The following is a 23,383-nucleotide window of genomic DNA, read 5'->3' as shown; positions in this document are numbered from 1 at the left end:
CTGTTCCCTATCATTCAGTCATTTTTTTTGTGACCATGTTGCTACTGTCCCTTTTTTTCCATGACCTGTCAGTTTCTGTTGTATGACCCAGTATCGAATGTCTTTTGGAAGTCTATGTACATCACATCAACAGCCTTATCCTCATTAAGCCCCTCTGTTACTTCTTAAAAATATCCAGCAAGTTAGTTAGACACAATATTCCCTTAACAAATCCATGCTGACTTCTCTGAGTTAACCCATATTTTTCCATATGACTATAAATTCTATCCTGAATAACAGTTTCTAGAAACTTCTCCTCTCCACTGCAGTTAAGCTGGTCTGTAATTGCTGGGCTTATTCTTATAACTTTTTTTAAAACAACGATGTAATGTTTGCAGTTTTCTTCTAGCACCTTTTGCTGGGTCTAGGGAATACTGAAAGATTATGGCCAGTACCCTTGCAATTTCCATTCTCACTTTCTTCAATACTGTCGGATGCATCTCATCTGCTCCTGGAGCTTTTCAACTTAAAGTATCAACAGCTTATCAAATACCTCTTCCTTCTCAATTTAAACTTTTCTAGCAACAGTTTCCTCCTCAGTCACAGTGGTCTAGGCAGAGGCACCTCATAGGTAAAGACAGATACAAAGCATTCATTTAACATCTCTGCCAGGTCTCTTGCCTCTGTGTATAAACCCCCTTTTGGGTCCCTAATAGGTCTTCTCCTCCTTTCACTATACATTGTAATGCCTATAAAAAAAACTAAGGACTTTCCCTTTATGGTAGCTGCCAGTATTTTTTTTATTATCACTTTTTCTTCTTGTATTTGCTTTTCCACCTCCCTGCTGAACTGAGTGTATTCAGCTTTGTTCACCAGACTGATTCTGGGGTTGGCAAAAATTGGGTCTACTGGATCTGTACTCACTGGGATTCAGAGGAATGAAAGGGGATTTAATAAATTCATAGCAAATTCCTCCAGGATTGGACAGATTGGATGGAGGCAGTATTTCACCTGACCTGGGGGAGGGTTGTGAGGGGAAGAGAGTTCGGGTCCATAGCGAGCAATCATGGTTTCAGAATATGGCATAAATTGTTTGGACTGAGATGAGGACAAATTTGTTCATGCAGAGGATGGTGAACTTGTGGGATTCTCAACCATAAGCAGCTGGGGAAGCCAAATCACTGAATAAATAAAAGAAGGAAATGGTTGATTTGTAGAAACTACAGGTGTCAAGAGGAGAGAGTTCGGAGAATGGCTTTGAGATCACCCACAATCGTGTTGAATGGTGAAGTTGGCTCAATGAGCCAAATAACCTCCTATTTTCTATGGTTCTGTTCTTGCTCTTGTTTTTACTACCAGAGACTTATAGTATATTTTATTTTCATTAACTTAGTTTCTAAATCCTTTGTCAAGGAAATTCTAGATTTATTTGACTTGCCTTTCCCTTTTGAGGCAATATGTCTCGACTGTGCCCAAGCCACCATCTCATTGAATTTAGCCCATTTTGCGGCTGCTGTTCCTCCTGCCAACTTGTGCTCCATTTGCCCAGCTCTGTTCTTTTCTTTTTTGAGGTCTGCTCTCCTCCCATTGATTTTTCCTACTCTAGTTTGTCCACCATCATTGTCAACTATCATTCTAAACGTTATGATACAATTATCACCGTTCTCCATTATTCTCCCACGTCACTTGATCCATTCAACACACCTCATTCCCAAGAACCAGGTCTAACCATGCTTCCTTTCTTGTCCTATACATAGTATTGCAAGAAATTCTCTGAACACAATCTAGAAATGCCAATCCCTTAATGGTCTTTACGCAACCACTATCCCAGTCAATACAAGGTAATTAATATCCCTCATTCCAACTACTCCTTGATGGTTAGAATCCTAGCCTTTCACTGATTTCTGTGGTTATTTTTGCTTGCACTGTTTTTAGTTTATACTGAGATTTTAGACTGATCTTTATTTTAGAAATTTGTTAGTTTGATTTAAATAATAATGAAACTGCATACTGTCATGAACACTAAATTTAACATAATCAGTGACTCACTAATTTGGCAGTTAAACTATTTTATTCATAATAACATGCTTTAATCTATATTAATTTGAGCTGCCATCATGGAAACGACCCTTGGTCATCAGAATCCATAAGGACTGATCATCTGGAAAGTTTGGGTTTTGAGATGTGGACCTGCACTATTGAGAGTATATTATCTTGCACTATACTGACCCAACTCTGAGCATGCTGTATTACTATCTATGCCTTCCCTAAAAGTGACTATTGTCTAACAAAGTGACTAATGTTCTAACAATTTTTTTTATTTTCATACTGTTATACATGACATGAGTCTTTGGATTACAGCTGTCTGGTACAGCTATTCCATTCTCTCTCTCTCAGCATCTCCATTGCATGTGACTTCTGATGTCAGTGTGACATCATCTTATATACCATATCATTAATATAGGCATTCTAATTATGCTACAGATACTGTGGGCTTTTTTTGCATCCCAGTACATTGCATTACAAGAAACTGGCAGTTAGGTTGATACTTAGAATTTTGGAATAATCTCTTGTACTCAAACATACTCCTGTTCTTTCTTTAACTATATCTTTCTCCTCCTCCTCACTCCAACAAACTTCAATTATGATATATTTTAAGTTTTTACGTAACAGAAACTGTTCTCTCTTGAAAAAAAATGGACTAAATAGATCCACTGTGTATGAAAGATTGATTAAAAGAATCTGTAAATCTCATTATTTTTCAATAAACTGTAGAAATGAAAGTCCAAGGACGTTAGTTTTAATTCTGTAATTTAGTTTAAATAAGTGGTAAAGTTAGAAATACCCTTTGTCTTTAATGCTACCACCTCCAAGCTCCTTTCCAAGCCGAACACCATTCTGACTTGGAACTATATCGCAGTTCCTTCATTGTTGCTGGGTTAAAGTCCATTGACATAAACTTGTAATCATCAGAGATTGCCTGTCAATATTTTAAGCTTGATTTTTAGATTTCCACCTACCTTAAAATTTTCTAGGTTTTTTTTGTTATTTGTTCATGTGATGTGAGCATTACTGACTAGGCCAGCAAAATGTTGCAATTTTATAATTGGGCTGCAGAAGGTGCTGTTGAGCTGATTTCTTGAATCACTGCAGTGCTTGAGGAATAGGGACACCCACGGCGCTGTTAGACAGTGATTTTAACCCAGCACCAGTAATATAGTTCCCAGTTAGTATGGTGTATGGCTTGGAGGATAGCTTTGAAATGGTAGTTTCACGCACGTATGCCTTGTCCTACTAAGTGGTCAGGGTCGTGGGTTTGAAAGGTGTTGTAGGAGTGGTGTTGATGGTTTAATGCAGTGCATTTGTAGACAGTACAGACAGCTGCCTCTGTGCGTTAGTGGTGAAGACAATCAATGTTGAAAGTAGTGACGTAAATCCAATTGGGTTACTTTGTCCTCGAGCTTTTGGTCTAGCTGCTTGAGTTCTGTTGAGTACTCTCATCTAGGCAAGTTGAGTGTATCAATCACACTCCTGACTTTTGCCTTGTAGATGGTGGACATTGGGAAGACAAGAGATAACTTACATGCTACAGAATTCCTAGGTTCTGACCTCATCCTGTACCTACAGTATTTGTCTAGTTGTCTACCAATGGTAATCCCCAGACTGATTCATTCCTTAAGCCTTTAAATATCAAAGATGGTTAGAATTCCACTACCCCCCCACCCCCATTCAGGTGACTGCCAGCCAATAACCATAACCATCTTTCTTTATATGGTATGATTTCAGCCAGCAGAGAAATTACCCCTATTCCCAATGATTCCAATTCTGTTAGGAATCCTTGATGCAAACTCAGTCAGATGTGGCCTTGACATGGAGGCAGTTGTATTCTCCTCATCTCTGGAATTCAGCTCTTTTGACCATGCTTCAACCTAGTCTATAATGAGGTCAGGAACCAAGTGGCCCAGGCAGAACCCAAACTGAGCATTAGTAACAGTGGTATTCCTTTGTGCTTGGTAGCACTGTCAATAACAGTTCATCACTCTGCTGAAGATTCAGAGTCAACAGATAGGGCAGTCATTGACTAGGTTGGATTTGTCCTGCTTTTGTGCATTGAACATACTTGCACAATCTTCCACATTACTAGTGTTGGAACATCGGGATTCTTGTGTTCAATGTGAACATTTTTTTTAATAAATAGTTGAAGGCGAAGTTGAAACCCACCGAGTTCGATGGTAAAGACTATTCCTTTCTATCTGTGTAACTTTATTGTGTTGCTGATGAGTAATTGAATGCCAGTAAATCCTGAATTATGTTTTTGAGAGATGTTTTGAGGTAAGTTCCTCTTCCCAATATTATGCAAAATTTTCAAGTTAAGCTGTTAAGATCTTTTCTCCCTCCTTGGAAACAAATATCTGCTAAAACAGTCTTAATACAATCATCTGCCCATGATGATATTATTTTGGTTTTCCAGCAAATCAAAATTATTCTGAAAGTTTTGGTCACCTGGGCACTTATTTCCCCAGAAAGGTTCTCCACTGCATTTTTTAAACAATAGTCTTGTATTTCATCAAATTTAAGAGTCCAATTTTTTGCTTCCTACTCAATAGATAATAAGTTTTTGTTTTTAATTTCCTTAAAGCGGTTGATTCTGATTTCAGATGGACTTATGGTACAAATTACTCCAGAAACCATGGAGGGTTTACGACGAGCTCTGAGGGAAAAAAGAGACTTTCAAATCATTTGTGGGAAATTGGACCCAGATGACACAAAAGAATTCGTAAATATTCAATGGGTGGATGGTGATGAACCTGTAAATAAAGGGTATGATTTTTAATAATATTTTGTTAACCTATTTAATGTGTAATTCATTCACAAAATAGTGCTCTTCTAAAATATGGAAATAATCTTTGACAATGGGAATTGATAAAGCATTTTATAGTCTGATTTTCTTCAAAGAACTTGTAATTAGGATATTTAACAAAAATCTATTTTAAATTTTAATGTCCTCAATAAATACTGCTCTGCTTACACATTCTAGTAGAGGATAGAAATTCTCAGATTTTGTGTTTTGTCATGTCAGTTGCTGTAAAAGGAAGTGCAAAAGGGAGAAAAGATCAAATGGAGCCTTAAAGCAGTTTTTTTTGTTTGCTTTGCGCTAGGCGTTTGATAAGGTTCCCCATGGTAGGCTCATGCAGAAGGTAAGGAGGCATGGAATAGGGGGAAATGTGGCAGATTGGATTCAGAATTGATTGACCCTTAGAAGACAAAGGGTGGTAGTGGATGGAAAATATTCAACATGGTGCTCAGGTACGAGTGGTGTACCACAAGGATCTGTTCTGTGTTCTCTTCTATTTGATTGTTGTAAATGATTTGGATGAAGGCGTGGATTAGCAAGTTTGCGGACAATACGAAGGTGGATCGCGTTGTGGACAGTGCAGAGGGCTGTTTTCAGTTACAAAGGGACATTGATAGGATGCAGAGCTGGGCTGAGAAGTGGCAAATGGAGTTTAATCCTGAAAAGTGTGAGGTGATTCATTTCGGAAGGACAAACTTGAAAGCAGAATACAGGGTTAATGGAAAGATTCTTGGCAGTGTGGAGGAGCAGAGGGATTTTGGGGTTCATGTTCACAGTTCCCTGAAAGCTGCCACCCAGGTGGATAGAGTTGTTAAGAAGGCATATGGTGTGTTTGCTTTCATTAATAGAGGGATTGAGTTCAAGAGCCGTGAAGTTATGTTCCAGCTATACAAAATCCTGGTTTGGCCACATCTGGAGTATTGTGTCCAGTTCTGGTCGCCTCATTACAGGAAAGATGTGGAAGCGTTGGAAAAGGTGCAGAGGAGATTTACCAGGATGTTGCCTGGAATGGAGGGAAGATCTTACGAGGAAAGGTTGAGAGAGCTTGGGCTTTTCTGTTTAGAACAACGAAGGATGAGAGGTGACTTGATAGAGGTGTACCAAATGATCAGAGGTATAGATAGAGTGGACAGCCAGAGACTTTTTCCTAGGGTGGAGGTAGCTATTACGAGGGGACATAGTTTTAAAGTGGAGTGGAGGTAGATATAGGGGAGTCGTCAGAGATAGGTTCTTTACTCAGAGAGTGGTCAGGGTGTGGAATGCATTGCGCGAGAGGGTAGTGGAGTCGGCCTCATTAGGGGCATTTAAGCGGCTACTAGATAGGCAGATGGATGATAGTATAAGGTAGGGGTGGAGGTTAGGTAGACCTTAGGATTAGGGTAAAAGTTCGGCACAACATCGTGGGCCGAAGGGCCTGTACTGTGCTATACTGTTCTATATCCTATGGTCCCAAACTGCAAAATTTACAAACTGTTGTATAATTATCCAAGAGCTGATTCAAGAAGATGAGCTGTTTTAACGGGTGCAAAAGAGTTATAGCAGTGATCTCTGGTCTGCACTTCCTTTAATGGTGTAATCACACTGCAGTCAGGTTTTTCAATTTGGTGATAATACATAGTTGAAGACTGCATAGAGATTTTTCTATTTAAACTTATGTTGTGGTATGAATCTTGAAGTACATTCTTTCATTGTACTTATAACCTTTAAAATAATTATGTTAAAACTCTGCCTCCAGTGTTTTAAGTCCTATTGATGGACGATCCATGAAAGACATTCCTAGCATCAAAATGCTCCAGGAAAATGTATTTGAAACAGATGGAATTGTTGTAAAGTGTACAGAGGTTAGTGGCTATTTTGTTTAGCACTATGTGGAAAAAAAATCTTGAAAATGCATGATTGGACGGTTTGTGTTTTCTAACCCTGCTGCATTTATCACATTCTTCATTGTTCTGGCAATGTTTACCTCTTTTCTAAGATAAATGGTCATGTATCTGAGTTGTGATTTTACTGTGTGCTGGTTTTAAGTATTTTTTGAACTCCTAATTGTTATGGGAATAGACTGACACAAAGTTATTGAGAGGCTACGTTCATGAAATAAAGTCAGGAGAAGTTTAAATCCTCGGATTAACTGTTGCAATAAGTTTTGGTAGTGAATTACAGTCAATTGTAGGTAATGTGTTTTCCATATTATGACTGGACGGGAGTGCATGATAACTCTCCATGAAATTTTTGGTTTTCAAGCTCCTCTTCTATTTCTCTGTCTTGCTGTCTCTTGTCCTTTTCTGCTTTGTCTTGTTTTCTAGGCTTCTCCACTGCAGGGAGACCGAGTCAGAATCTCCGTTATCCTGGTTGCTGTGCATTTAACCTGTCCCTCTTCCCAATTCTTTTCACTAAAATGGCAAATGCATCATGAGCATACTGTTCTTGACCAATGATGAACAGTTAAAATAGCTGTTTCTAACTTTACATATTTACATAATGCTCTTTATTTCCCACTGTACCACCAGTAATTTGCATCCTGTCGTTTCTTGTGGTGGAAAGTATCTACATTCCATTTTTACGCCAACAGTTTTTCACGAGAAGTCTTATAAGATGTCAGCTTTTCCCTACATTGAGCAGCAACATTTAACATGAACCCCCTGAATCCCTGTATTTTGACATATATTCTATATTGTACCCCACATGTATTTTCCCATTCTGTACACCTAAGTGAAGCTTTTAATGATTTTAGATTGTAATTAATGGCATTTCTGTTGATAAACTAATAATTTTAAATGTATCATTTTGTGGCTGCTTAATGTTTGCAATAAAGCCTATTCTGCCAGTCTTCAAAAACCTTAAAATATGTATTGAGTTGAACAATTTAGAATTTATCAGATTTTCATTATGCCTGCATGTATAACACAGGTTTTAAGATTATATAAAGTGAGCAATAATTAATGATGATATTTTGCTTTCAATAATTTTTATGCATAAACATCCATTGGAACAGAACCTTTCTGTGCTGAATACCCCAAGGTTTAACCAAACTACGAGGTGCTTTGTTCTGGCATCAGTTGTTTAACAATGTTTTTTCAGTTGTGTGAAGCACTTTCTAACAAAAACACTAACCTCAGTTACCCATCAGTAGTAAAATCTTGAAATTTATTACAAAAGAACATGTTTTATACAGCTGCATTTCAGTTTGCAACAGTACAGTTATCCCACCACTCTTGTTTGTAACATGTACATTTGTACAAATATATTTTGACCACTACTTTCAAAGGCTCACATAATATGTAGTGCTAAGCACTATTCCCACAGCTACCATTCTGTTGTGACATTTTATTCAGTTGCAATCTGACCAGCAGCTACACCATGTGGAATAGGCTTAAAGGCTCAAATGATGATTTCACAAATGCACTTTATTTTTAAAAAAAGAGATTTGCATTTATATAGTACCATTCAAGAACACATCCTGTCTCAATATGACAATGATTATATCTGTTTTGGTTATGCTGATAGACGAGTAAATATTGTCCAGGTAACCAGTGAATTTTCTGCTCGTTGAAATAGTCCCATGGGATCTTTTGTGTATACCTGAGAGGCCCTCCGTTAATGTCTCATCTGAAAGACACCATCTCTGATCAAGCATAATTCCCCCACTGGAATACAGCCTTGAATTTTATGTTCAAGCCCTAGAGTGGGGCCTGGATCCACCATCAGGCAACATTGCTAACCGCTAAGCCATGATTAAATCAGCATTACTGTTATCGGTGCAGCTTAAGTTGTGAACTAGTTAGCTGTTTCAGTCCAAATAAGTGGAAAATTTAGTACTCTGGTGATACAGGAATTGATATTAATGCAAATGGATAATGACAATTGCATTTTGTCTGATATAAGCAGCTTCTCATTTTAAATATGAGTGTTTTAAGTGTACACAACTCAATTGTCTTGAAATGAATGGATGTAAAAGTTATTTAAAGTACATTTTTTGAGACAGCATTAAAGTTCACATTGTAACAAATTACAGTCCTATGTAAGACTATTTTTGAACTTGACTGGTTAAAGCTATGGATTTTTTTACAGTACAGAAGGATGCCACTTAGCCCAATGAGTTCATTGCTAGTGCACAGCCCAGTGCCAGTCAGCTCTATTTTCCACCCCCTAAATCCCTGTAGGCCTGGTCGTTGTATCCATCCAATTTCATTTAGAAATAATTAATTTCCATAATTTTATAAAGGTTCAGTGTAACTTCCTTACTTTTACACTCGTTATGAAACCCAAGATCCCGCATACTTGGCTAACAATACTGTCAGTATGTCCTGTCAACTTAAAACATCTGTGCAGATGGATGCCCAAGATTCTTCCATGTCTAAGTGTGTCCCTGCACACACACACATTTAAGAGCATGAAGTCTGTATTGACTCTCCCTATCCCTCCTGTCGAAATGCATCACCTAACACTTCTGTGTTAACTTCTACCTGCCAGTTTTCTATCTATACTGCAAGCCTGTCTATGCCCTGTTGAAATCCATTAGTATCTTTCTCACTGTTTACTACATCTCCATGTTTGAGAGTGCTTTAAAATCCATTAAGTTGCAAATATTCACTGTGACTGTCTTTCAATCACCTTACTACTATATTTGAAGGAACAACAAGTATTGTACTTGGAAAACTGGGGTGCCACTTATGTTAAAATCTACAGAATCTGTTTTGATGCTCAAAGAAGCCATAATCATTAACTTAATTAAGTTGTTATTTTTATTATAGGTATTCTATTTGCAAAGAAATCATGATCCTCTCAGTCCTACCATTCCAGCTGCGCAGAGTGAACTGACTGAGGAGATTGCCAGTGCTTGCTGTGTTGCTCTGTGCCCTCACCTAAAAGCCTTGAAAGAAATTGGAATAAACAAGCTGAGTCTCAGGGTCTCTTTAGAAATTGACAAGGTAAGGCAGGCAAAAACATCTCACAACTGTGTGTTTAACAAGTACTTTCAATTTGTTTTGTGAATGCATGTATGTTACTGATGCAATTTCAGGTTTATTCTGCAAAAAATATTATTACCTCAAAATGAGAGATTGAATTAAATGCTTTGTGTTGTTGTAGCATGTACTGTTCAAATACAAAAATAGGAATTGCTGGAAAAGCTCAGTAAGTCTGGCAGCGTCCGTGGAGAGAAATCAGAGTTAACGTTTCGAGTTCGGAGGAAGGGTCATTCAGCCCAAAATGTTAACTCTGATTTCTCTCCAAAGATGCTGCTAGACCTGCTGACCTTTTCCAGTAATTTCTATTTTTGTCTCTGACTTACAGCATCCACAGTTCTTTTAGTTTTTACTGTTCAAATACCTTGGCAAATCTAATTCATGTGTCTTCCTTTAGTCCCTTTTTACTTATTTTCTTCCTTTTCTCCCCACTTCCCCAATGTGCCTACTTTGAGTCCTCCTAAAGTGCCATTAGAACATTTACTTCCCGAACCTTATCCCACTGTGACTCAACTTCAAAGATTGAAAACTGCTGCAAACACGAGATGAGCAGTGAGGGAAGGAAGAGAAGACCTTTACTGCCTTGAAGCTCACAACCCAAGATTTTAAATAATTACCCATACTGAAGCATTGGAGTCTTGTCCCACTGTATAGATTGGACTAATGTTGTCCTTTAGTAACATAGAATTTGGGTCCAAAAGTAAAACATGAAAGAATTAAATTGCATAAAATGCCAGCTAATAAAAATTGTCCACTCACCTTGGCTGAGGAGGAAATACAGTTCAGATTTACTCCAGTGCTATTTGGACCAATATAACGACAAGCTATAATTCTTTATAACTTAAAAGTCAAAATGTGTGCAGTTTGCATGGAAATATTCAGGTTACTGTACAGAGTCACAGCTTTCAGTGAATATTGACCTGGACTCAAACATTTAAGATACAAGGAGTGAATAAGCAAATGAAGCTTACATCCCTTAGAATTTAGAGGATAAAGAGGTAATGTGACTGATGTTTTCAATACATTTAAGGGAAACTGGCAGGGTAGATTGGGAGAAATTATTTCCTCTGTTTTAAAAGTCTTGGTCTAGTCCACCCAGATTAATGAAAAACCATTTTCAGTTTTTTTCAACTGTATTATAACATGAGGGAACTCTACCTGATTTTTTTGTCTTTTAGGTATTCAATTTTTCAATATATTTTGATAGTACTAATAGTTTACACAAATTTTATGTCACTCCCTTGGATCTTACATCTGCCCAAATTTCTACACATCTGCCCCAATTTGCTTCTTAGCTGTTTCAAATTGTTCATGGACTTGAATTATTTTATTGTCTGTATTTTGTACTTCGTGCTTGCCTGTATTAAATGTCACCACCGTCGTTTTCATGTTCAACAATGACAGCAACTTGCATTTGTATAGTGTTTTCAATATTGCTAAGGCATCCATGGTGCTTCACAGGAAAGTTATCAAACAAAATTTGACACCAAGCCACATAAGGAGACATGAGAGACAGGTACCAAATTTTCATTGAGTGGCAGGTTTAAAGAATTGTCTTAAAGTAAGATAGAGATGTTTGGAAGGGGAATTATAGAAATTTCAGCCTATATAGCTGAAAACATAGCCACCAACGTCAGAAAGCTGGGATGTGCCAATAACAAGAATTGGAGGAATAGTGCAGTCTCTGGGGATTAGAGAGCTGGAGATGGTTACATATTGAGCCAAGAAGAATGATCACATTTGAGGAACTTGAACGCAAACATGTGAGTTTAAAGTTGAAGATGTTGCTGAATTGTGAGTCAATAGGACCCATGCAAATGAAAATACAGGCAGCAGTTTTGGATTGTTGAAGTTAGAGTACAGAAGTTTGACTGGCTTAGATATTTTACTAAATTTATTTTCTTGGTCCAGGTTTAACTAGTTTGTACTGAGGTTCTGAAATATTTGTGAAAGCAACCTAATATTCTAAGAATAACTAGAGAAATCAATTATGAAAATTTAAAAATAATACTTAAAGTTTCTACAGATTTTAGGTTATTTGATCTTTTATTTCTGTTGTAGGTTGAATATCAAGCAGGATCAAGTGGACAACAACTTCCACAACACTACATGAATGACTTGGACAGTGCTTTAATCCCAGTAATCCACAGTGGGAGCTCTTACGCTAGCAGTGGCCCCCTAGAGATGGAATTATTTTTCTTCATTCTGGAAAACCTTGTTTGAGGAGTGAAAAAACTACAAATTCTTTGGCCCCCAAAAGCACAGAACTTTCTTTCATCCATGGAAAAATGAAATAGTACAGATTGAAGCTTTCAAAGATATTTTTCTGTTTCACTGACTTCACTAAAGGATTCAATGATCCCTGCTCTGAGTTAATCTTTTCTCACAGGTGCTGTACTAAGATACTTTGTTGCAGGCCAGTTTCTCTTCTGAGACTAGGTTCTATTTTGTGACAAAATAGTTAAGTTCCCATTCAGAATCTATTTGTATTCTCATTCAGAATCTCGGACATGAAATCTGCTTGCTTAGTTATGTACAAGTCCAGGATGTGATACCCCATGGTAGACTATACCCACGATTCTGGGTCAATGGTTAGATTTCAATTCAAGTACGTAAGGTAGTCATTCAATTTTCCGAAGTCCACAAGTCCATATTTTTTCATTTAATATGGCTAATATGTGTCATCTTAACACAATCAGGTTCCACGTCATTGTTGGAGATTGCTAAGCAGTAAGTTTAAAGATAACTTGGTAAAATAATACTTAAATTTTTAAATTAAATATAAATAATTATTAAGCTATGAAGTTTTGTAACTGAGCAGTAGCATATGAAGCCATAAATGGAATTTAAGTCATTATGCACAGACTTTGCCATCTGAATGGTTCACAAATGCCACCTGATTAAAACTTAATAAGAAAAGTAAGTTCTTTCTGCTAAAGAACAGCAGTTTATTTTTTACATTGACATTTGTGAATAGTAATGTGAAATAGTCAGAATTTCCCAAGACAGTTAGTGGTTGAAAGATGTTTCAAAGCCGCTTAGTATATTAAATCTGGAGGTAAGGAACACTGACATGTATATGCTTTTTTACACGATATCTTGTCATGGTTGGAAATTATGCATATTTTAAAAGGCCCCCTGCTGCAACTGCACTTCAGACGTGTGAAATGGCTAAACCCTGCTACAGTTGGCAGCATTTTCAATGTGAGAATAAAGCAGTGCATGTGGACAAGTTACCAATTGTCATCTGAAAAATGTTGGCAATCACATAGAGTTTAGCCTCCTTCAATCCAGTAAAGCACAAAATAATGTGGACCATTCTAACAGTTTAGGTATAAAAAAATCTTACCAGTATGACTTGAAAATAGACAGATCCCACTGGAGGGGTAGGATCCATCCAGTAAGCCATTACAGGAATTCTGAACCAAGTCACATTCTGATTTGGCATATTTCATGCATCTGACATTCCTATGTGAGGATTTGAACCTCCAAAAATAATTATGTTCATAACCTTTATGTATATTTACTAACATTTTCTATAACAATTTTAATTTTTTCACAGATTTGTTTACAAAAGATTTACACTGGTATTTGGGAATATGCAGTAACTTTATAACTGCGGCTTAAATTTTCAGGAACATTTGAATCGATTGAGAAAGCCTTTCAAGCGTAATTACCTTTATTACTTTTTTATTAGTTTTATAAAATAGGGTGACTTTAGTTTCAAATGAAATATAATCAAATTGAGAACATTTATGGGATATTAAATCGGGTTAATTTTTTGATGTTTAAGAACAGCTAATTAAAATAATACTGACATAATAGCCTTTTTTTGATCAGTTACTGCGTTTTTAAGTCTGTATTTTGCTAGGTAGAAATGTGCAATTTCCCTACCATGAAACTTGTAAACTTATACTCCTTTGTCTGAAAAGTGTTAAAATGTATATTCTTTGTCTAATTTCTTATAGTGGGTTTCATGTCCAGTTAAATGTCTGTAAAATCACTAATTCCGAACTTTCCAAACAATATTTTGCTTTTTTTAAAAAAACTACCAATACACAGGGAAAGATGTGTCTGCACTTGCCATTCAAATCTCTTCAATGCCACATGCTTGAAAGGTTAAAGTAATAAAATGTGCTCCACATGACAGGTGCATCAGGTAACACTTTTTCAAATGTATAAACAAAATCAAATTAGTGTCCTTAAATATTGAGTTCTAAACACATCGATCTATGTTTTGTAAAATGGTAAATCATTTGTTGCTTGAATACTTTTATTTAAATGTATCCATGTATATTTATGATGAAAAATAAATCACTAGAAAATTAATGTGATTTAAATTAGTTGTTGCCAGCTTTTACAGTATTCAAATGCTTGAAAATAAGTAAAATAGAGAAATGTCCACATGACTGCCCATTGCCATGAGCAGTTTATTCTGGGGGAAGATTGCTGTAACATGTTTGGGGATCAGACTCTCTTAAATTCTATTGCTTTGTTGGTTCTGTGCACGTACTTTTTATGTTCTCGAGTAGGCATTGCCTGATGTCACCTTTTAAATTTCTGTAATGATAAAAGCTACATATACTGTTTATTTACTCTTGAAAGTTGCAAGACTCCTAAAATGAGATTAAAGTAGCATGCTTCTTTTTAGCCTTTAATTAATTTTTTGCATAATTCAAAGAGTTTTGATTAAACATCAGATATCCATCCACTTCAAAATTGCCTACTTGCTGCAGAGGCAATAAAATAATGTATTAATCCATTGGAACTTGTTGCAACATGTTAGATATGAGTAAGTATGTGCTATTAGATGTTTTATCTGTTAGTCACCTAATGTTAGGCTCTAAGCCTTTTAAAGATATCCATTTTGAATTATATATTGTTCACTACCTGCAATATTTTTTAAAAGTAGACCTGATTTGACAGAATTCTGCTGGAATGTGTTGTGTGTAGATTGGTGCTGGTGAATTTGGTCTTTTTACAAATCAATCTGTTTTTAAGATCCTTTTGAATACTGCCCATATAAATCAGAAATAAAAACACAAATTACTGGTGAAACTCAGCAGGTCTGGCAGCATCTATGGGAAGAAAGCAGGGTTCATATTCTGAGGTTGGTGACTCTTTATCAGAACTGATAGCCTGTACATCATTCAATGTTCACAATATGATGATCTCTACGTTGGGGAGATGAAACGCAGACTGGATTGCAAACCCCGACACACCCCACACACACACAACCATCACATCTTCAGCATAAATACCAGTTTTTCCCCAGCTGCTATCCATTCTGATAGAGTCATCAATCTTGAAAAGTTAACTGTGCTTTCTTCAAACAGATGCTGCCAGACCTGCTGAGTTTCACCAGCTATTTCTGTTTTTGTTTTTGATCTCCAACATCCGCGGCTCTTTGCTTTATTTCACTAAATAAACGGAAATAGGAAGTGCAATTTCTCCTGTCACTAGAGTTTCTGGAGAACATGTGCTCTACAGGAATCTATTGCCACCTTGTGTCTTCTAAAGTTAAATGAAAGGTAAAGAATATATCACTGACAGGTTTTCATTTCATCAGACTGGTGATCCTGAAACCAATTGCAATGAATTACGAAAGGTATTTCGAGTTTTTATTCAACATTTCCTGGACAGTAGAAAACAATATGCAAATGAAAAGGTTGAAACATCAAAATTTAATGTCTGAATAATGAAGTAATATTTAAATCTGTACATGTACAGTATCGTGCAATTTGAAATGTTATTTCTGAAAGCACTTTCTGACAGGAAAAGTTAACTAATATTCTGTGTAAACTGTAACGAAACTCTCAGAAAACTGTTCTCTTCAGGTCAATTTGACAGGCCACTGATCCACACTTCTATAATTATTCCAATGTCAACATTCGCCAAAGCAACGACGCAAAGATGGCCTTTTTTTGCCTATCACCATTCGTGCATGGCAAAAGGCAGCCTTTGTGTTGCAACAACTTGTATATCATTGACAAATCTAAACCAGAAGAAGGATTTCGCCTTCAAATAAGCTGCAAAATTTGAGTTTGTAGATGAATGCAAACTCAATGCAGCATTTAAAAAAAATATCATCAGCTAATGACTTGCCGTTTTTGCTAATGCCACAGCAGAAAGCTTTAAAACATCAAAGCAAATGATGTCATTAATGACATGGTTCTTAACCACACATCTTTCTTTGATTTAGCATGTATAACATAGTAAAAAGAAAATTAGTTGTAAAGACATTTTTGTTTGTCATTTTGATTGTTTACTGAAATGGGGAAAAAAAATCCTGTTTTAAAAGCCAAGGATTGTTGGAGGATTGCTGCACTTCTTAAAAGCAAGTAACCTGACACACATTGTGAGTACTGTTTATTCTGCTGTTTGTTCCAGCAGTAGTGGAAGCCTAGTTTGCAGATGAGCTGGAGTCAAGGGGTGTGCACAAACGGAGCTTTGTCTGCCAACAAGTTGCAGATTGGCCTGTGGACTCATGACCAGTTATCAATGACAAAGGCCTTCTGCCTGCAAATGACTCTGGCTGCCAGGAAGCTGAACAGCTTGGTATGAATGTTTTGATGTGGAGATGCCGGTGTTGGACTGGGTGGACAAGGTCAAATCACATGACACCAGGTTATAGTCCAACAGGTTTATTTGAAAATGCAAGCTTTCGGAGCTATAACCTGGTGTCATCTGATTTTTGACCTTGTGAATGTTTTGGCAGAGACCATCGGACTGCTGAACAGAAGTCGCTGTTTTTACTCTGCAGTAAAAAGCACCTCATGTCTGAAGTTAGCCAGTTTATTTCTCCTAAGCTGTGAGTTTTAATTTATAAGTAAAAAGCTTTTAGAAGTGTAAACTAGTTGCTATGCCTCCTACAAATAAGTCAACATATCCGGAAAATCGAGAAGCAGCATTCTGATCACAAGAATTATCCCAGTAAACCCTGTGGACAGGGATCAAAGAACTGTCTTCCAAGCCTTTCCCCCCTACTGAAAATACCCATGGCTTTTTTTCCCTCTGTGTATAGAGGGTGAGTTTATTAGAGGGTTAGAGTTTTAGCTAGTAATTTTATGTCAATAGTCTCTAATTGTACAACTAATTAGAGTCTTACTACTTGTAATAAATAGTCATTCTTGTTTTAAGTACAGAGTCTGTGTTTACTGTCAACCTGGGTCTGAAAGGTAGGTAAATTGGAGAATAATTTATGTATTTAAAAATCTTTAACCTTTTATCATGATTCTGGGAACAGCAGTGCTTGCTTTCCCAAGTGCAACCCCAATGAAACAACACCATGGGAAAAAAAAATCCATGGATGTGTAATTAAACAATATTTTGCATTCTGCAAATAAATATAATGGGGCAGTTGGTCAAAAAAAAAGGTTTTAAGAGAGAGAATTTGGGAGTTGGGGCCAGTTAATTGAACACACGTGCTAATTGTGACATGATTATATCAGGAGTGCTCCAGAGCGCAGAATTGGGTGAGTACAGAGATCTTGGAGGGTTGAGGGACTAGGACATACACAGCCAAGATGGTGACAGACTGGGGGGTAAAAAGGAAGACTTTGAAAACATCTTCTGTGAATTTTAAAATTTGTGGTACTGCATGAGGAGCCCGAGTCGGTGAACATGATGAATGGATGAACAGATCATGATGCAATTTTGAATGACAGCGACAGACCTTAGGAGGATATAGATTAAATTTGATGGAAGAAAGTGTAATATTATGGAATTAGTTGGAGGCACAAGAGGCAACGTAAACTAAAAGGTACAATTTTAAAAGGGATATAAGATGAGAAGTGGGAGTTTAAATAAGTCTTTGAAGAAAGTTGTTGGAAAGGTTTGCAGGGATATTTAGCTTTATATATGAGTACAAAAGCAACAAAGTTACACTAAACATCAATATAAAACTAGTTAAGTCCCTGTTGGAGTATTTTGGCTAATCGTGGGCACTGCACTTTGCCCTTTAAAAAGGATGCTATAGCCCTAGACTGTAAACGAGATGTACTGTCATGATACTGGAATGAAAGGACTTAGTTTTTCCCCTCTCTTCCATAACCTTTTCTGCTCTCAGAATAACCTCAGGTTATTTTTAGAGGTTATCCAGATTTGACAGCGGTAAATGAAGGATGTTGATGTAATAAATAAGGAGAAGCTTTTTCTAGTGGCGTAAGTGATGATTTCCAGGCTGGAGAGGTGGAAATGTGAGATGAGAATATTTTAAAATACCTGTTGTAAACAGATCATATCCAGCCATATAGTTTTTTTTTATTAATAACAAGTGTGGGACAATACTTCTTTGGTGCATGTGTCTTAACAATGCTTTGACCAACAGAGTTGACTTGCCAATCAATCCACATTTTTTCATGCAGTATGAATTGTTATTCCTATTCTTGCATCTGTCCTAAAAAGTCCAAGACATAAGGCATGTTTTTTTTTCAAGAATACAAAAATCTTAGTGTACAGGGCACTGGTGAGACCAAATCTGTGGAATTGCATGCAAGTTTGACCTTATTTTAGGGGGAGAAAGATAAATTACTTTAGAAGCAGTTCAGGGAAGCTTCACCTGAATTATTTTGGAGATAGAGGGTTTAACTTATGAAGAAAAGCTTAGGTTGCTGTGTTTGTAAGAATGAGAGGTGATCAAGGGTCTAGGCCCGAAACGTCAGCCTTCCTGCTCCTCTTGGCTTGCTGTGCTCATCCAGCTCTACACCTTGTTATCCAAGATTTTTCAGGGGACAGATTTGGGTGGATACCTAGAGTTTGGGGACGTTGAAATTAGGAGATGCAGGTTAAGAATAAGATGTCTCCCTCGTCACAAAGCAATGAGCATTTTTTTTTCCCCTTCCCAGGATAATTAGAATGTGGAATTCTTTTCCCCTTGCGGTATTGGAGGCTGGCTCTTAAACTGAATCTTAAATAAATTTAGTCTTTTTTAATAGAGGGTGTCAAGCTTTGGGCTTCAGACAAGAAAGTGGAGCTGAGATCACAGTACAATCAGCCATAACCTTTAATGACTAATACAGTAGACTCAAAGGGCCCTATGGCCTATGTTTAAAATTTCTAAAAGAATGGGACATGGACGAATAAGAACATAACTAGGAGCACGTGTAGGCAATTGAGCTCCTTCAGCCTCCTGTGCTATTTAGTACAATCATGCTGATTTTATCTTGGCCTCAACTCTGTTTACCAATTAAAAATCTGGTTGGTTCGCTTACTGAGCTAGAAGTTTAAATAGCAGTTGGGAAAACACCATAGCGCTTCATCGGAGGCCACACTGCTGATGATACCCACCAGGCTAATGAAACATCTGCAAACGAACCGGCTCAGCGAGTGAACCAACCACAGTCTTCACAACCTGAGCTACACATCTACTCAAGAACCTTAGACAATTAAAAATCTGTCTCTTCCTTAAATGTACTCTGAGTATGGTGGATACTAAAACATTAAGGTGGTGAATGCTGTGGATGTATAACCCTTTAACAGAAGTAGATTTCTTCTCTTTCTTAGATCTGTTACCCCCTTATTTTAAAAGCTTTATGGCTTCTTCATTCTAGAATCACAGAATCCCTATACTGTGGAAGCAGGCAATTCAGCCCTCTGCGTCCACACTGATCCTCCGACGAGCAGCCCACTCACACTTACACCCCCTACTAATAACACTGCATTTCCCATCGCTAATCCACCTAGCCAGCACATTCCTAGACACTATGGGCAATTTAGCATGGTCAATCCACATTAAATGCATATTTTTGGACTGTGGGAGGAGATCTACCCAGGCACCGGGAAAATGTGCAAATTCCACACAGTCGCCGGAGGGTGCAATCCAACCTGGGCCTCTGCTGCTGAGGTAGCAGTACTATCCACTGAGCCACAGCGCCATCTACATTAATCCGCCTGAGGAAACGTCTTTTTCTACGCTTTTACTATCATACATACCTCAATAGGATCTCTTATTTTTCTAAACCGTAGGGTCTAGGCCTAATCTGGTCAATCTATCTTCATAAAACAAACCCCTTCATTTCTGGAACAAAAAAAAACCCGAAAGAACTGATGCTGTAAGTCAGAAACCAAAAACAAAGTTGCTGGAAAAGCTCAGCAGGTCTGGCAGCATCTGTGAAGGAAAAAAAAGTGTTAACGTTTCGGGTCCGGTGACCTTCCTCAGAACTGGAATCTCTGGAATTAATCTAGTGAACCTCCTCTTAACTACTTCCAATACAACACCATCCAGCCTCAAACGGTGCACACATACCATTTCAATGACACTGCTTGGCCTTTATACTCTATTCCTTTAGCAAAAGTGATCCAGGAACACGTTAAGTAAGAGTAAGGATTAGGAGCAGGGAGACGTTTCTACACAAGATTGTTGTGAAAGGCACAATTTGGGCGAACGAATCTGTGTGATAATTTTAACATCGACGAAAACGTTAAATATATGATTAAAGGACAGAAGAGGGAGAGTCCGTCGAGCGGTGCGAGTTAAGCAACAGGCTGCAAACTGCACGAAACGACTCGAGCTGCTTGTTATCTTGCGCGAGGCTGGCCCAGGCAGAGGCGCGTGCGCAGGTGTGACCGGCTCGTGATGGAAGGCCGTCAGCAAAGTAGGTGTCGTTGCCGGAGAGGTGGTACTCGGCAAACGGTCTATAATTCTCTCTATAGTTTCACAGTTACCAGTCGAGACTGAGCCGGGCCCCCTGAACGTTTAAAGAGGAGGAAGTCCATCCTTATCCCGTGGTCTTCCTGACGGGGCCGCCGTGAACTTAACTGTCCAAAGAGCGTTTTGGTATTGGAGAGGGGCTGGGGGCTGACTTCTAAATGTGTGTACAGTGATTGAGACCACCCCATTCATCTCTGGGCCTCTTCTTACCATCCATGTGGGTGGGACGCCGTTCCCTGGTTTCAGTTTCATGTACCATGTTCCTAGCCAGAGAATCATTGTAATGAGTCTTCATCCCAGCCCCACCATATTGCCCCCAGGGCTCTGTCCTTGGCGTTAATGTAATTTCTCATCCTCGGGCTGCTCTGCGGCAGCAGGGTGGGTCACTGGATCCGAACCGTTAACATGCTTTCTCTTCACAGATGCTGACAGACGGGCTATTTTTTTTCCCTAGCAATTTCTGTTTTAATTGCCTAAGACACAGTATCAGTTCTACATATCCACTGATGACAGCTACCTCACCCCCTCCTTTTCTCATCCCCTCCATTCTTTCTAATGTTGGGTGAGCAGACATTATAGAGGTGAACAAAGCTATTGTCTTCAGTTTCCGCCAATAACTCCGTCCCTCAGACTAGTCATTGTCTGAGGCTGAGCTATAATATTCACTTTCCTGTTACAGTATTTGACTCCAAGATGAGATTCTCACAGCATATCTGCCCTGAGACCATGGTTGCCAACTTTCACAGCTGTAATGTTGCCTGATCCCTCCCTGTATTAACTTATCCGCTTCTGAAATCATCATCTTTAATCTGTGTTGCCTTAACACTTTATTGTTCCAATGCTGTCCTGGCCAGTTTCCCACCTATCCCAGGCTAGCTGTATTCTAAAAGTCTCCCTTTGAGACTGAAACATAGTTTACCAGGCTTTGAAATATTCCATTGTAATGGGTGTGACCTGCTGGGGCCTTACATCTTGGAGAGGCTATTTTAAACTTAATTTCCAATGTATAGATTATTAAAACAGAAGTGTCTTTTTAATGTTTTTCTTAAAAACCGGCAATATCAGATGGCACGTTTGTAACTGTAGCACGTTTGGCTCTGAGCCAGAAAATGCTATAATTTCAAGAGCCACTCCAAATTTGAGATTGACACTTCACTGGAGTACTGAGGGAGTGCTGCACATAGGAGGTGCCAACTGTTGGATGAAATGCCAACTCCAACATCATCTGCACTAAATTAAGTACAGAAAATGCTGGTAATACACAAGTTTGGTAACATCTTTAGAGGTAGCAATAGAGTTGATGCTTCAGGCTGACCTTTCATCAGAACCACTGTCAGTTGGTTATAAAAGGTGCCACAACACTATTTCTAGGATGTAAGAAAAGTTGTCTCCGGTGCCCTGAGCAATATTTATCCCCCAATCAGCATTACAAACTGAATAACTGTTCATTATCACATTGTCATTTGTAAGACTTTACTGTGTACAAATTGGTTGCTGCCCAGAGACTTCACTTTGTCGGAATAATGTGTTGGGGATGTCCTGTTGTGCAAAGTGTTTTATAATTACAAGTCTTTCATTCTTTGTAACTATTTAGCTAGTTTACTTTCATCCTATTTGCCAGCCTCCAAGAAAGGCATGTTTTGTTAAATTTTTGCTGTGTTTTGTGTCCCATGTAATATCAGAGGACAGTCCAAAATCATCATCCATCTTTTCAGCTAGGCTTGATTACTCCTTGCCATGCCAGATTGAATCTTCCAGTGTCTCTTGCCAAACTTTCCACTCCCACTTAGTTTTCCAGATATTCATCACAACAAGGCACACCCTAATGAACCACTTCCCCCGAATCATCAAGAGTCATGTCTGTTCTGTCCTTTTAAACAGAAACAGAATCCTTAAAAGCATCCCTCTTCAAATTTAATGTAAGATTTTCGTACTTCCGTACAGTGACAACTATTGTTTTCTGAGCTGTGATCCTCTGTGAAGGATAGATAACCACAACCCAACATCTCAATGGATTTCAATTTGACTTTCTATCCCTTTACTCCTCTCAAGTCTCATGGCATGACTCCAAAGTCGAGTATTTACAGGATTTCACCCCATTTTGTAGAACTGTTTTACTTCTGAGTTAAAGTTGCATTTTAGAACATAATCTTGGAAAGCTCAGTGTTTATGACATGGGGATGTGAAAGAAACATGCAAATTTTATTTTCTTCCTAATTACACTATCGTGTGGTGAAGTAAAGTTATTTTGTTGACCAGATGGTGGTGGAGAAAATGCAGTAGAGTACTTTCGCAAACAAGGAAGAATCTCCTCTCATGATGCATTGGAAATCATCTGGTATCATGCGGCCAACAGAAAGGCACAAATGGAAGAGGCACTGAAAAGTAAGATAATATCGGAGATACAGAGAAAAGACATTTGCAGGATATAAAGTAATCATTGTGTCGCAGAAGGTAAAGGTACTATTTGGGGTGCATAGTTTGGCGAGTTAGACTCGGTAAGCAGCATTGATGCCAAAAGCCTTTGACCAAGAGATTGTGTGGTAACTCAGATTGACTGCATGACTTTCACCTATGTATGAATAAAAATAAAATAGAAATATGAATGATATGAAAATTTTAATATTCACATTGAATTGACAGTCTGTCTTGGCTTCAATTTTGCTGTTTAATGCAACAGCATTAGGGCACTCTTACCTTTCGGAGGTGAATTTCTTGTTATAGTGTCAGTGATAAAATGAACAAAATATTTTTGTCCTAGAGTCCCAATTCAATGCTATTTTTAGTCTGTTGTAATTGAGAAACACACTTCCTTGTGTTTGGAGTCCTTGATAGAAAGCTACAATTGCAGTATCTTGCACTGTCTTGCTTTTTTTGGATGTGCAATTGATCTGACATTCTAACCAACACCCTTTAACATTTCAGACAACAAGG

General features: G+C 38.0%; 2 protein-coding genes across 8 annotated transcripts in view; both read left to right on the top strand.

Moving 5' to 3' along the window:
* LOC109931643 (zinc finger FYVE domain-containing protein 16-like) overlaps positions 1-15,358 on the top strand; it is a 70,829-nt gene extending 55,471 nt beyond the window's left edge. For all 5 annotated transcript variants that reach the window (XM_048595170.1, XM_048595174.1, XM_048595171.1 and 2 more), the window contains 4 exons: positions 4,638-4,800; positions 6,570-6,675; positions 9,586-9,762; positions 11,860-15,358. In XM_048595170.1, coding sequence (XP_048451127.1) covers positions 4,638-4,800; positions 6,570-6,675; positions 9,586-9,762; positions 11,860-12,021 — 608 coding nt within the window. In that variant the 3' untranslated portion in view covers positions 12,022-15,358. The remainder of the gene's footprint in view (positions 1-4,637; positions 4,801-6,569; positions 6,676-9,585; positions 9,763-11,859) is intronic.
* A 4,906-nt stretch (positions 15,359-20,264) lies between these two features.
* The window catches only part of fam151b (family with sequence similarity 151 member B), a 25,090-nt gene continuing 21,971 nt past the window's right edge, over positions 20,265-23,383 (top strand). For 2 of the 3 annotated variants that reach the window (XM_048595105.1, XM_020530886.2), the window contains exons 1-2: positions 20,265-20,393; positions 22,709-22,834. In XM_048595105.1, the coding sequence (XP_048451062.1) occupies positions 20,375-20,393; positions 22,709-22,834 (145 nt within the window). In that variant the 5' untranslated portion in view covers positions 20,265-20,374. Of the gene's footprint in view, positions 20,394-20,424; positions 20,576-22,708; positions 22,835-23,383 lie in introns of those variants that run through there. The other variant, XM_048595104.1, reaches the window with a different exon arrangement.

This window comes from Rhincodon typus, chromosome 3, assembly GCF_021869965.1.
Source record: "Rhincodon typus isolate 14 chromosome 3, sRhiTyp1.1, whole genome shotgun sequence".
In the NCBI taxonomy this organism is placed as follows: Eukaryota; Metazoa; Chordata; class Chondrichthyes; order Orectolobiformes; family Rhincodontidae; genus Rhincodon; species Rhincodon typus.
This window is presented reverse-complemented; position numbering and strand designations above follow the sequence as displayed.